The sequence below is a fragment of the Mus pahari genome, chromosome 2 (assembly GCF_900095145.1).
Source record: "Mus pahari chromosome 2, PAHARI_EIJ_v1.1, whole genome shotgun sequence".
Classification (NCBI taxonomy): Eukaryota; Metazoa; Chordata; class Mammalia; order Rodentia; family Muridae; genus Mus; species Mus pahari.
Genome location: NC_034591.1, coordinates 35,585,128 through 35,598,622, shown reverse-complemented (window position 1 = coordinate 35,598,622; position 13,495 = coordinate 35,585,128). Strand labels below are relative to the sequence as shown.

General features: G+C 39.0%; 1 protein-coding gene across 1 annotated transcript; it reads right to left on the bottom strand.

Moving 5' to 3' along the window:
- Positions 1-1,889: 1,889 nt before the first annotated feature.
- On the bottom strand, positions 1,890-12,018 carry LOC110316739 (40S ribosomal protein S27-like). Its single transcript, XM_021191188.1, is given in 4 exon segments — positions 1,890-2,083; positions 2,086-2,149; positions 6,023-6,136; positions 11,962-12,018. Coding segments are annotated over 4 exon segments (429 nt in total).
- Positions 12,019-13,495: the final 1,477 nt, after the last annotated feature.

The window sequence follows — 13,495 nt, the reverse complement described above, 5'->3', positions numbered from 1 at the left end:
CATATGTGTCTTTCTGGCTCTGGGTTACCTCATCTAGAATGATCTTTTCCAGTTCGATCCATTTGCTTGGAAGTTGCTTGATGTCTTTGTTTTAATAGGTGAGTAGTGCTCCATTATATAATGTACCACATTATCTTCATTCATTCTTTTTATATTATTTTATTAATTTATTCTTTTACATTCCATATTTTATCCCCCATCCACCCCTCCAACTGTTGCATATTCCACACCTCCTCCCTATTGACCTATATCCTACTCTCCACCCCACCTGACCTCTAAACTCCTTGGGTCCTCCCGTCTCTTGAGGGTTAGGTGCATCATCTCTGAATGAACACAGACTTGGAAGTTCTCTACTGTATGTGTGTTGGGGCCTCATATCAGCTGGTGTATGCTGCCTGTTTGGTGGTCCAATTTTTGAGAGATCTTGGGGGTCCAGATTAATTGAGACTGCTGGTCCTTCTACAGGTTTACCCTTCTCCTCATCTTCTTTCAGCCTTCCCTAATTCAACAAAGGGGATCAGTAGTTTCTGTTCATTGGTGGGGTACAAATATTTGCCTCTGATTCTTTCAGCTGCTTGTTGGGTCTTTCAGAGGGCAGTCATGATAGGTCCCTTTTTGCGAGCACTCCATAGCTTCAGTAATAGTGTCAGTTCTTGGGGTTTCCCCTTGAACTGGATCCCACTTTGGGCCTGTCACTGGACCTTCTTTTCCTCAGGCTCCTCTCCATTTCCATCCCTGTAATTCTATCAGACAAGAACAATTATGGGTCAGAGTTGTAACTGGAGGATGGCAACTCAATCCCTCACTTGATGTCCTGTCTTCCTGCTGCATCGTAGAGGGTTCCCCCAACATCTTATCTCTTGAGGTTGCCTGTTTCCATTCTTTCTGCTGGCCCTCAGGGCTTCAGCCCTTTTTCCTCACCCAAAACCAGATCAGGTTCTCCTCTCCTCCCCATTCCCCTCTTCCCATCCACTTTCCCTCCCGGGTCCCTCCCTCCCTCTCCAATTGTGATCAAATTCTCAGGTGACAACACATGTTGGAGAGGATATGGAGAAAGAGGAACACTTCTCCATTGCTGGTGGTATTGCAAATTGGTACAACCACTATGGAAATCAATCTGGAGGTTCCTAAAAAACCTGGAAATAAATCTACCTGAAGACCCAGCTATACCCCTCTTGGGAATATAGTCAAAAGATGCCCCACCATGCCACAGGTACACGTGTTCCATTATGTTCATAGCAGCCTTATTTGTGATAGCCAGAACCTGGAAACAACACAGATGTCCCATGACAGAAGAATGGATACAGAAAATGTGGTTCATTTACACAGCTATTAAGAAAGAGAACATCCTGAGTTTTGCAGGCAAATAGATGGAACTAGAAAATATCTTCCTGAGTGAGGTAACCCATACCCCAAAGGACATTCCTGGTATATACTCACTAATAAGTGGATATTTGCCAAAAAAAAAAAAAAGTACAGAATACCCAAGATACAGTCCACAGAACTCAAAAAGGTCAATATGATGAAGTTCCCAAGTGAGGATGCCTCAGAGAGAAGACAGCTATCTTCATCCATTCTTAAGTTGAGGAACATCTAGATTGTTTCTAGTTTTAGGCTAATAAGAATCAAGTTGTTATGAACATAGTTGAGCAAGCAACTTGTGGTATGGTAGAACATCTTTTGGGTATGTACCCAGGAGTGATATAGCTGGGTTCTTGAGTGATATAGCTAGTCCCCACGTTTCTGAAAAAACACGCAGTTGATTTCCAAAGCAGTTATACAAGTTTGTGTCATCAGCACCTCCTTGCCAGCACGTGCTGGCACTTGAGATATTTTTTATTCAAATATGCTTAATGGGATGGTTCCCACTCATCTTGAATTAGGGACTTTCAGTGTTCCTTCCTCCTGAAGGAGCATCCTTCTGTCAGCCTTGCTTTTCTGCCTGTAGGCTGAGAGGGGACAGTGCAGCAGCAAGCACACAAGGATATTATTGGTACATGGCTAAAGACTGCAGTGGTTTTATTGCATCCTGGGCATTTCTCATCCTTAACGTAAGAATTGGGGTTCTACACTAGGCATTTTTTTCTTGTTTCCTTTTCTCCTCTCCTGGAGCTGGATAAAGGAGGTCCTTTGCAAGAGGTATGTTCTCCTAGGAAAGTTGTCATTGCTGGAAAGGCATTACTTGAGTTTTTGATCTTAGCCATTCTGACTGGTATAAGATATAATCTCAGAGATGTTTTGATTTGCATTTCCCTGATGACTAAGAACATTGAAAATTTCCTTAAGTCCTTCTCTACCATTAGGTATTCCTCTGTTGAAAAGTCTATTTGGTTTTGTCCTCCACTTTTTAATTGGCCTAACGTGAGATCCATCCCACAGGAGAGAGCGAACCCTTGCCAATATTAATGATACTCTGCTATGCTTGCAGACAGGAGCCTACTATAACTGTCCTCTGAGAGGCCTCATCCAGCAGTGTATGGACACAGATTCAAAGATCTACAACCAAACATTATGTGGAGCTCGAGGAGTCTTATTGAAGAGTGGGAGGAAAGATTGAAGGCGCTAGACTGGTCAAGACATACAAGAAGCCCCACAGAATCAACTAACTACTGCCCATAGGGGTTAACAGAGACTGAAACATCAGCCACAGAGCATGTGTGGGCTGGATCTAGGCCCCCAACACATATGTAGCAGATGAACAGCATGGTCTCTATGTGGATCCTCTAACAATTGGAGCAAGGGCTGACTCTGACTCTGTTGTTTGCCATTGTATCCCCTTCTGGGCTGCCCTGTCTGGCCTCGATGGGAGAGTATGTGCCTAGTCTTGCTATGACTTGATGTGCTAGGGTGGGTTGGTATCCATGGAAGACCTTCCCTTCTCAGAGGAAGGGGGGGGAGGAGAGGGTGGTGTAAGAGTAGTACTGGGGCAGGGAGGGGGGTTGAGGTTTTTATTGGAATTCAAAGTGAATAAATGAATTAAGGGGGGGAAAGTCCTGCATCTCATTGATGGCATCAACCTCCACCTGTAAAGGGTAGGGTGACATCTCAAAAATGGACAACCCCTTGCTTCAGTATGGTGCAGATGGGAATGATCATGGCCAGGCTGCATTTCTAAAATTATATCATGTAAATATTGTAGAAATCACATAAGTCCTCAATAATTTAATGAGAAATTTCAAGGTATTTTAAGGAGATAGTTTAATATACAATAGTTTATATGTGCCTTAATTACCTATTAAATAGTTTTAAAGTATCTGTTATTTCAAAATAGTTATCAGGTTTAACTTATCATCACGAGCCTGCAAAAATAATCCTTAACTTTTATCACTTGTTCAGATAATGGAAATCTACAAACAAAGATCAGAAATTGCAAATATCAAACATTCAGTAAAACAATTAGATCATCAGAAAACACAAAAGAATAATCTCGATGTTTTGACAAAAACTCACATTTGTGCTGTAATTTTTGGTCATATCTTTCATTTATGGAATATTGGAACTGTAACTGGTTTGGTGATTTAAAATAACTGTATCAAAATTCTATATGGTAAAAAAATATTGTTAATAAATCTAGTATTTTCTAGTTTATGATGAATCCAAAACACCATTCAATTCTCATATTATATATTGATTTGTGGAAGAAACAAGCATAAATTTACATAAAAAACAAAATATTTGTATACAAAAATATTATAATGTAACTAGATTCAAGCTGGTCTATTTCTAAAACAATGTAAAAAAACAATTCATGTGAAGTTAGTGGTACACTTATAATGTCTAAATTCACTACAAATTTACCTTATTAATATAATGTGGTCCTCCATAAGCAAAAACAAATAAATGAATGAGATAAATCAATATTCCAAAAGTAAAACATTCATTCACAGTTGGTTTTAGCAAAGTTGTTTAGAATATGCAGTGAAATAAACAACAGGTCAAAGAATTAGGGGATAATTAACACACAGAAAATTTTAGTTAGATTTCTTACCTAGTATTGTATAAAATTTACTCAATGTGGATCAAAGATCACAAAACTATGACTTAAAAAGCAATCACTGATATAAATTACTGTATACTTTAAACATGATAATATGTACGTTCAAAAAGAAAAAAAGAATTTAAATTACAATGAAGCATTTGGTTAAAAACTTCATCAAAAGTTATAATAAAAAGAGTGAAAATGGTCTAGGACTATGGTTCAGTTAAGAAATGGGTTGTCTGGAATGCACGCATAAGGTCCTGACTTTTATCACTAGAGACTGTGTAAAAGAGCAGGGCATGTGGGACATGCTCATAGTCACAGTAGAGAAGAAGCAGATGTGAGACATGCTCATAGTCACAGTAGAGAAGAAGCAGAGAGAGGCAGATTCCTGGGTTTCACTGGCCTGACAGCCAAGCCACGTCTGTAAATTTCATATATATATATATATATATATATATATATATATATATATATATATATGAGCCCAAGTGCACACGCACGTGCAGGCGTGCGCGCGCATGCGTGTGCACATATATACACATACACACATACACACCCACAACACACACACACACACACACACACACACACACACAATGGGAAAACACTTGCAAATAGTCTCCCTACAAAGGATTGTAACACAGAGTAAATATTTAAAGCCTGTTACAATATGACCCAAGTCAAATTGGAGACCATTACAGAAATCCACAACTAGTCGAAATGCAGAAGCACATCTCACCATGGGATATTCATCTCCCATTGATCCATCTATAGTACACCCTCACACACACACTTGATGCTTAGGGGACATTACCTGAGATTCAAAAGAAATATGCTAAGAGCCACATGAACATGATGTCTTCTGCCACAAGATAATATTTCTATAGATGACAGCAAGCTGCATCTATGAACTCTTAATGACATGGTCATCTAAACAAGACGAGAGCTATTCTAATACCAGTTAGTGGGTTTGGGGAAACCTCACAAGGCCCTATCCAGAGAGGAAGAGCTATAGGCAATTATGGCTGCTAAGTGAGCGAATTAGTCCTTTCTATGTGAAAAGTCCTTGACAGGCTATCTAATCTTAAGTGGACAGCTCTAAACAACTATACATAGGAAGAATACTAGATGGACCTGGTCTGGCAAGGAGGAGACATGACCATAGTCTATTGTAAACAATAGGGACTTATTCTCAGAGTCCTGAAGGCTGGAAGTCCAGAGTCAGGATGTCAGTCTGAGGGATTCTCATAAGGTTTGCTTCTCATGGTATCTTCATGTGGGAAGCAAAATGCAAGAAAGCTGTTTATTGTCTCCTTTTAAGAGTATTTATTCTACAGGAGTGAATTCTACCTCATGGTCTCATCATCTCAGAAATGTCCTACCTCCCGGAACCCTGCAGACCTCAAAACTTTGTGGGATATCTATAAAGTCCTTGACACCAACAAACATAAATGTTTTCTCCATTATTCAAAAATACAGAGATTAAAAGAACATATTTTTCATCAAATCAAAAAGAGAAAAACATTAAAAAAATCAATAAATACTACTGTTTTTAAGCATGGGAAAATAGATATTGTCATCACTGTGTTGGTGAGAATAGAAAGACAAAGGTGAAAATAAAGGTAAAAGGTCCCAAGGCTTTTTCTTTTAACTTATTCACTTTGTATACTGCCTACTGCCCCTCGCCCACCCTGAGACTTTTAAGAAAAGTGATGAGGCATATTATACATGTTTTACTTTAAATCATAAGTTCATATTGTTTGTAGCATATCAACAGTAATACATAGGTACTGGTTTTATGAAATGTAGATATTTAAATTATGGATTATGGTGTCTCCCTCAAATACACATCAACTTTGTCATTTTGGCGTCAGACAGTTTTTTATCATGCAGGTAAATCATGACAGTAAAAGGAAGTCTAACAATGAGACCATTTACCTCGCAATAGAGCAAATTGGTTTGTTCTATACGGTCAGCTGTTTTGAGAAGAGTTTTTAAGTGTATAGGATCTGAAGCAAACCAGAACATAAGTGGCATTACCTTTTGATCAGGAACCCCCAGAGACCGTGCTCCGCAGGGCATGCTCCAGTACAGTGAGCCACTGCCACAGGAATGGCATTGGGTGAGAGGTCTATCTGGGTGTAGGTCACAAACCTGTATTTAACCAAATGATAAAACAACTAGTACCAACAAATGTATAAGTAAAACTGATAGTGGCCAGAGACAATAAATGTCTCAATATACAACGACTTAAGCTACTTTTTATTTATGAAAATCACTAAAGTGCACATTGGTTTTTCTGTATAGACTAGACATTGAAATTCATATTTTGATATTCATCTTTAAAATTATAGCCTTGGTAAAGATTATCTTCATAACTGTTAAGCAGGCTGTTTACTGTCACTACTTCTGATTAAAGGAAAGTTTTCTACAATTAAAATTGAGAAATGTGTAATAGATAATTTCGTTTCTTGACTACAGCCTTCCAAGTTATATTTAGTTATATTTTTATTGATAAACTTAGAGTTTTAATTAATGCCTTAAAGGAGAAAAATCATACTAGATCACCCCAAACATGCTGGTTGCTGATGAGGAAAAACAAGATCCCTACCTTTTTTTTTTTTTCAGGATACAGAAGACATTTGAAAGTGACATCACTGAAAATGCACTAACCCGGCACAGCGTATTGCAAGCTGCTTGCTTTCTTCTATTCCCAGTACCAACGGGGAAAATTGTCCTCCGTAGGTACATGATATGTATCTGTTAGCTTAAGGAATTTCAATTCCCTTTATCCGCACTTATTCATGGCAAGTTTACTTTCCAAGGCTGTAGAGTTGCTTTGCACCCAGGGACATCTGGACTCTTGCCTGTTGTGTCTTCATTTCATGTCCCACTAGAACAATAACTTAAAAGATAATTGTCTACTGGTCATGAAAAGCTGGCCTATCAATACTTTTGGCTGATATTTTTGATAGAACTGTTCTGTCAATAGGCAAGATGGACTGACATGTTGTTCTGCTAGATCCCATCCCCTTCTATACACGTGCATACTGCTCTCAAAATCTAAAATGAGGTTCTATATTTTTAAGGAAATTATGTTTTGTATATAACTAGTTTTTGTTTTTCAAACCAGAAATGAGATGGGATCATAGCATGAAGGACCTCAAACTTCTGAGTTTATTTTTGCACCTAAGAACTATCTGGTGGTATACCTTAACTTCCATAATAAAGGATGGAGGCCTGGAGTAACTTACATAAAAGTCCTTGGCAGTGGGGAGTGTTATAAATTAAAATGAATACCGAGAATGATCGTTGGAAGTCAGAGCTATGCACGGAGCCTCTGTATAATGTACTCTGTGTGGCTGGCATTGCTAAACAGACAAGCTGTCACATTCTTTACTTGCTGAATATTCTGGGGTTCTTTCTCTGTCAACCAAGGTAGAGGACATGGCAGTAGTCAAACCTGGAGGTGACAAAACTTGAAGTAGTGTAATAAGTCTTGTATTCTGGAGGGTGATTTACAAGTGCAGGGAGTGAGTCGAAGCTCCCGCACAGCACTTATACCATAATCCAAATGCAACTTTGGACTGAGAACATCACTATTATGTTAAAGGGACATTCTCTCAGGATAGGAGCCTTATACAGTGAAACCAGACCTTGGAAGACAAAAGCAACATCTCTAGAAAGGTCCACCTTAACTCTTTCTACATAAAACCAAGAAAAATTATCTACTATAATTGTGACCATTTAGTTGGAGAAAAGAATGTTGTATTGTTAAATTCAACAAGGAATGTTACCCTGGTTTTATTAATAGACCACACAAGGACACTTCAATTCAGCCAAAAAAAAGAATGTTCTTTGTTTATTTACAAGACATTTGCATTCTTTATTACTGAATACTAAAATAAAAATGTTTGGATTCATTTTTACAAATGCTTTTTGTAAGAAAGGGCTTATAACGGTTAGCTTGAAATATGATTTTTTTTTTTAAAGGACTTATGAATTATGGCTATTTGGTGCCACCTAGTGGTGCACATATTTTTAAATTAGCTTGCATTTTCCCTGCCTTTGGAAAAATTAAAGAAATATAATTAGAAAGTAACTGATACATCAAGTAAAAGAGATGAAAATGAGGACAAACCCACTCCACAGGCGCACATGTTGACAGCATTGTCTTCTTCCCTCTACAGTGATGATGCGTCACTCTTTTCCCGTGACAATGCTGTAGAACTAAAAGCATCGATTAGAGGGTGACAGGGTGGCATCCTAGGCTGTTTTTTATTTTCTTTCTTACTTGGTTGGTTTCCCGAAATCGAAGCTAGATTAATATTTCAAAATCTCAGACATGAGATGTCACTTCATAATAATTATTAATTGTATTATCAGTATGATGAAGACTGTATCAGTGTCATCGTCCTGGCAACATGAAAGTAACATAAGCATTATAACACAGACATTACTGTTTCTTCTGTGAAAATTCCAAAATACGTTTCTTTCAGAATTTAAAAATAATGGACATTCCAAATTTAGTGTCTTGCTGTCTGGGAAGTATTATGGATTTTTCCCCTCTTTTCTCCCTCTTCTTTTTCTGCCCTCCTGCTTTTCCCCTCCTTCTGTCCCCTTCCCTCCCCACTATATCTCCCTCCCCTCCCTCCCTTCTCTCCCTGATTCCCTCCTTTTCCTCCCTCCCTCTCCTCCCCCCCTCTACCTCCCACCTCTCCCTCCCTCACTCCTATCTCCCTTTTTTCTCTCCTCTTTAGTTCTTTCCTGCTTGTATTCTTCTTTTTGGAGTCTGTTCCAATGGCCACTTTTACAAGCAGTATACTCACAGTGGCCAATCTCACAGCAGCCAATCCCTGTATTTAGTGGAGTGTGTCCTCGGGTGATTAGCAACCAATCTATTATGTGTGTGGGGTGACTCAGAGAGCACACATGGTGTGTAGAATTTGGTAGAAAGGAGGAATCTTAAGACATGAATTTCTGCTCTATTCACTGAGAGCAGGATTTATACATTTTTCTCAATTTGACACTGCTTCGATATGACTTTCAATTCTTCTTCTGTATTATCCATTTCCTTCCACTTTCTAAAAATACCTAAAAACCTGTCTTGATGCTTCATTTGAGGTGTTCCAGTGGTGTGTGTGTGTGTGTGTGTGTGTGTGTGTGTGTGTGTGTGTTAGGATTATGTGGTAGAAACCCATGTCTAGAAGAAATAAATCAGGATGGAGACTTTCTCTTGTCTATAAAAACACTAACATTGAGTTGTGCAGAAGAGGTCATTTACCACACAGGACAGTAGAACAATGGAGAGGGGAGGCGTGGTGCTTAGGGGGCTAATTCTGCTTCCAAAAACTTCTGCTGCGCAGGGATTGTGGTAGAGTGGCCAGACCTCAGGAGGAAAGAGCGAAAACTTTATTTAGGCAAAGAAACAGATATGCCTCCGTTGTACTTCAAAAAAGGCAGCAAAGAGTATAGGGTACACGGGAGGGAACAGCCCTACACTAAGATCTGTTCTAATGTCCAAAGCCAGATGGAATCCTTGACTCCACCCTATTTTGGGTAAAACCTGCAAGCCAACAACCTCACTCTGACCCAATTCAAGAAAGAGAATTAGCTAGTCTTCTAAGGATAAGAATGTGTCTTAGGAAGTAGGCATGAGTTGTCTGTCACAGAACAGTATTTTTTTTTTTTTTTTAATTTTATAGACATCAGCGCCTGGGTTGTGAGAGCATCGAGGCTCTAAAATACAACACGTCTCATTGCTACTTCAGTTGATTGACTTTTAAATTAATTTTATGCACACTTTATGGATACCTGCTAAACACACTGCTTTAGCACATCTCAAACATCTAATTAAACAAATATAGATATGTGTTTTCCTCAGAGTTGGATCTCAGAGTAAATTTTAGAAGAGAAGTGCCCTTTGGTCTTGTGATTTGCAGTCATGTTTGAACCAACACTCTGGGGTTGCCATTAAAATTACTTTGTGCTTTTAGTCTTTGTTGTTTAAATCCTTTTTCCCAGTATCTGTAATTCATTTAGAAACCTTTTTCTGTAGAAAAAAAGACAGCTGTTTTCTCTAAGGATATGTTATAAACACTGTAGGAAGATGTATGGAGAGGCCATTGCTAAAGATAAGTCATGTTGGTATCAGTTCATAAATTACTTATGGGTTTCCCTGGGGTAAGGCACTTCAAACACAACTGTAGGAAGGTCATAGCCTTACCAAGCAGGAGTTAGATGATTCACTTGATCATACCTGTGGTTTCGGACTTGGACTTGGTCTGTAGTTGCTAATTGTCGGCTTGTTTCTCCTGAACCCTCTGGCTTTCCAGATATTGATTGGTATTAAGGGTGTCATCCTTAACATTTTCTTGGTCCTCTTCCTTATACAAACATTGGCTTCTGATGGACTCCTACGTTGGTTATGTCATCTGCTGGACCATTAAGGTTTATGAGCAAACCATTGGCTTCAATATGGCAGACGTCTGTGCCTCATGCCTCATAGTTTGGTAAAGAAACACCAAGAAAGATGCCTGACAGGTCAAATTGATTTAGAAACTTTGTAAAATCAGTAGTATCAATGAGCACTATTATCAAGGGATTAACCCAGGACTGTTTTTACAGAAGTAGGACTGTCCCATGCAGCTCCCCACTAGGATCCAATCCATTCCTGGGAATTTCTAATGCATTTCCTTAGGACGCTGGGGCCTCAAAAACACTTTCGTCAATCACAGATATGGGGACAAGACCTGCATTAGGAAAAGAACTTGAACCTTTATTCTATGGGTCACTAGATATTTCTCTATTCAGTCTTTATGGGTTTAGCATTAATCAGTCAAAAAAAACATAATTGCTTCATGAACTCATTAGTATCAGGTGGGATAACGTATCAGAGCAGGCATCAGGAACGTGGGAATCTCAGTGCCCATTTTATTTTAATTTTAATTTTTATTTTTGTTTTTACCATATCTAGGCATTGAGGGACAATTTATGGATCCATATAAAATCATAAAGTCTTACTATGCAAAAACGTGAGAGTTAGTCTAACCTTCCTAGCCTAGTGAATTTTTTGAAATATTCATTTTAGATTGCTATGGCTTTCTCTCTGCGTCTCCTCTCTTGCCTTCCTTCTGTCTCTTCCTCCCTCCCCTGTTCTCTCTCTGCCTCTCTCCACTTTTTCCTAGTCTCTATCCACCCCTTCCTCATTATTTCCTCATTTCAAACTCCCTCCCTTCTCCCCTTACTCTTCCCTTCCCTTGCCTGCTCACCTCCAGCATGTCTTAGTATACGCTGCTTCTGTAACACACACCTCAGGCTGAGTCGAAAGTTGAGCATATTATTTTTCCATACACCTTTTAGAACAGCATATGCTATGTAGCTATACAAGTTTTAATAGTACTTCTTCAAGTTACAAAGCTAAATGATCAATGGGCTGGTGAGAGAATCTATGGGCAGAGACACTTGCCTCACAAGCCTAACAGAAATTTTGGATTCTCAGAATCCAGAACCTAAGAAAAGTTGAAAAGAGAGAACTGTGTCTGTACTCCGGTGTGTGGACCTCTCCCTCATATCATAACACTGGAACAATAAAAGTAAAGTGGAAAGTCGGCCATTCTTTGAGTTGTGATCTTGTCTTGATTAGGAGTCTACAGAGGAACAATGTGTAAATGATTATATACACATGCAGTCTGATTATCTGTGCTAGTAATATTTTTAAAAATATTTTAAACATTTATTAAATTCCTACACATAATTTCACAGGTACTCTGTTCTGGTCTTGAGTTTCATAATCTTTTAAACACATGATTACGTGAGATGGTAGACCCGTGTTATGTATGACAGCACACAAGAGTGCTCCACTGCCTGTACCCTATACACACAAATGCCCACTGATGAAACCCTCTATGACCAGTTTGTTGACTGGGGTGGCCAAGAGTGACAGACCAAGGCCTGAACTCAAGTCTCCCACCTGTTACCCTCCCCATGACACCTTCCGCATCAACTCTGCTCTTTTTAATATAACCAGTATGCATTCCGTCGTTAATCTCATTAGCTCCTGAATGCAGTTCTGTTAATTTTCTAATTGAAGTGAGCTATCAGGAAGTGAGCATAACATTCAGGTATAATATGAGAAACACATAATATACTCTATCACTTTCCTTGATTAAGTCATTATACATTTATCAAACCAAGACATAATACTTTTATTAAATATGCATACATTTTGGCTAATTTTAAAACAATCTTTTACATTTCCATTATGAGTATAATATGTTCACTGTAGGCTATTTGATAAGTGCACACAAAGATGTAGAAATTACAGAGATACTAAAAGGATATAGCTTACATAATTTTCGCACCTACATAAGTATTTTGTGTGCTTTCTGGTAAGGTAAAGCTTTTGTTTTATTCTTTTTTTTCAATATTCACTTTATGACTTGCCATATTAGTATGACTTAATTAAAATATACTAGAGTAGTTGAGTAAAACACTTAACCACGCATGTATGTATGGTGTTAGTACATAATGGAATCTGTAAACAATTGTATTCCGAGTTTATTGCAATCTGTAGTGATTTTCATGAGAATGTCCCACACAGGATCAGATAATTGAGCACTTGGTCCAGTGGGCGGCAGTGTCTGGAGGCTTGGGAGTTGTGGTTTTGTTGGAGGAAGTGTGCTACTTCAAATGGGATTTGAGCATGTATCATCTCATTCCAACCCTAGCTGACTTTTTCTACTTAGTTCTTGCATTTGAAGCTGTGAGGTCCCAGCTTCCCATTCTTGCTGCCATGCCCTCTCCTTGCTACTGTGCCTTTCAGCTATATTGGACTCTGAACCCCTGGCAAAGTAAGCCCCAAAGAACTCTTCCTTTTCTGAGCTGCTTCAGTCATGGTTTTGTGTACGGCAACAGAAAAGTGAGTGAAAACCTTAGATTACTTTTGTACGACTAAAGTGCTTTTATATTTTATGCAATAAAATATAGTGCTATGAAGGAGAGGCCCTTGGTCTTGCGAAGATTCTACACCCCAGTATAGGGGCATGCCAGGGCCAGGAAGAGGGAGTGGGTGGGTTAGGGAGCAGGGCGGGGGAGTGTATAGGGAATTTTCAGAGAGGAAAACTAGGAAAGGGGATAGCATTTGAAATGTAAATGAAGAAAGTATCAAAAAAAAAAAACAAAAACAAAAACAAAAAAACAAAAAAACCTCTAAGGAACAAAATACCCATGAAAGGATATAAGTACAGAGACAAAATTTAGAGCTAGGATGAAAGGATGGACTATCCAGAGACTACCCAATCCAGCGATCCATACCATCATGAGCCACCAAACCCAGATACTAATGCACATGCCAGCAAGATTATGCTGAAGGAACCATGATATAGTGGCCTCTTGTGAGGCTATGCCAGTGNCTGGCAAACACAGAAGTGGATGCTCACAGTCAGCTACTGGCTGGAGCACAGGGCCCCCAATGGAGGAGCTAGAGAAAGTACCCAAGGAGCTGAAGGGCTC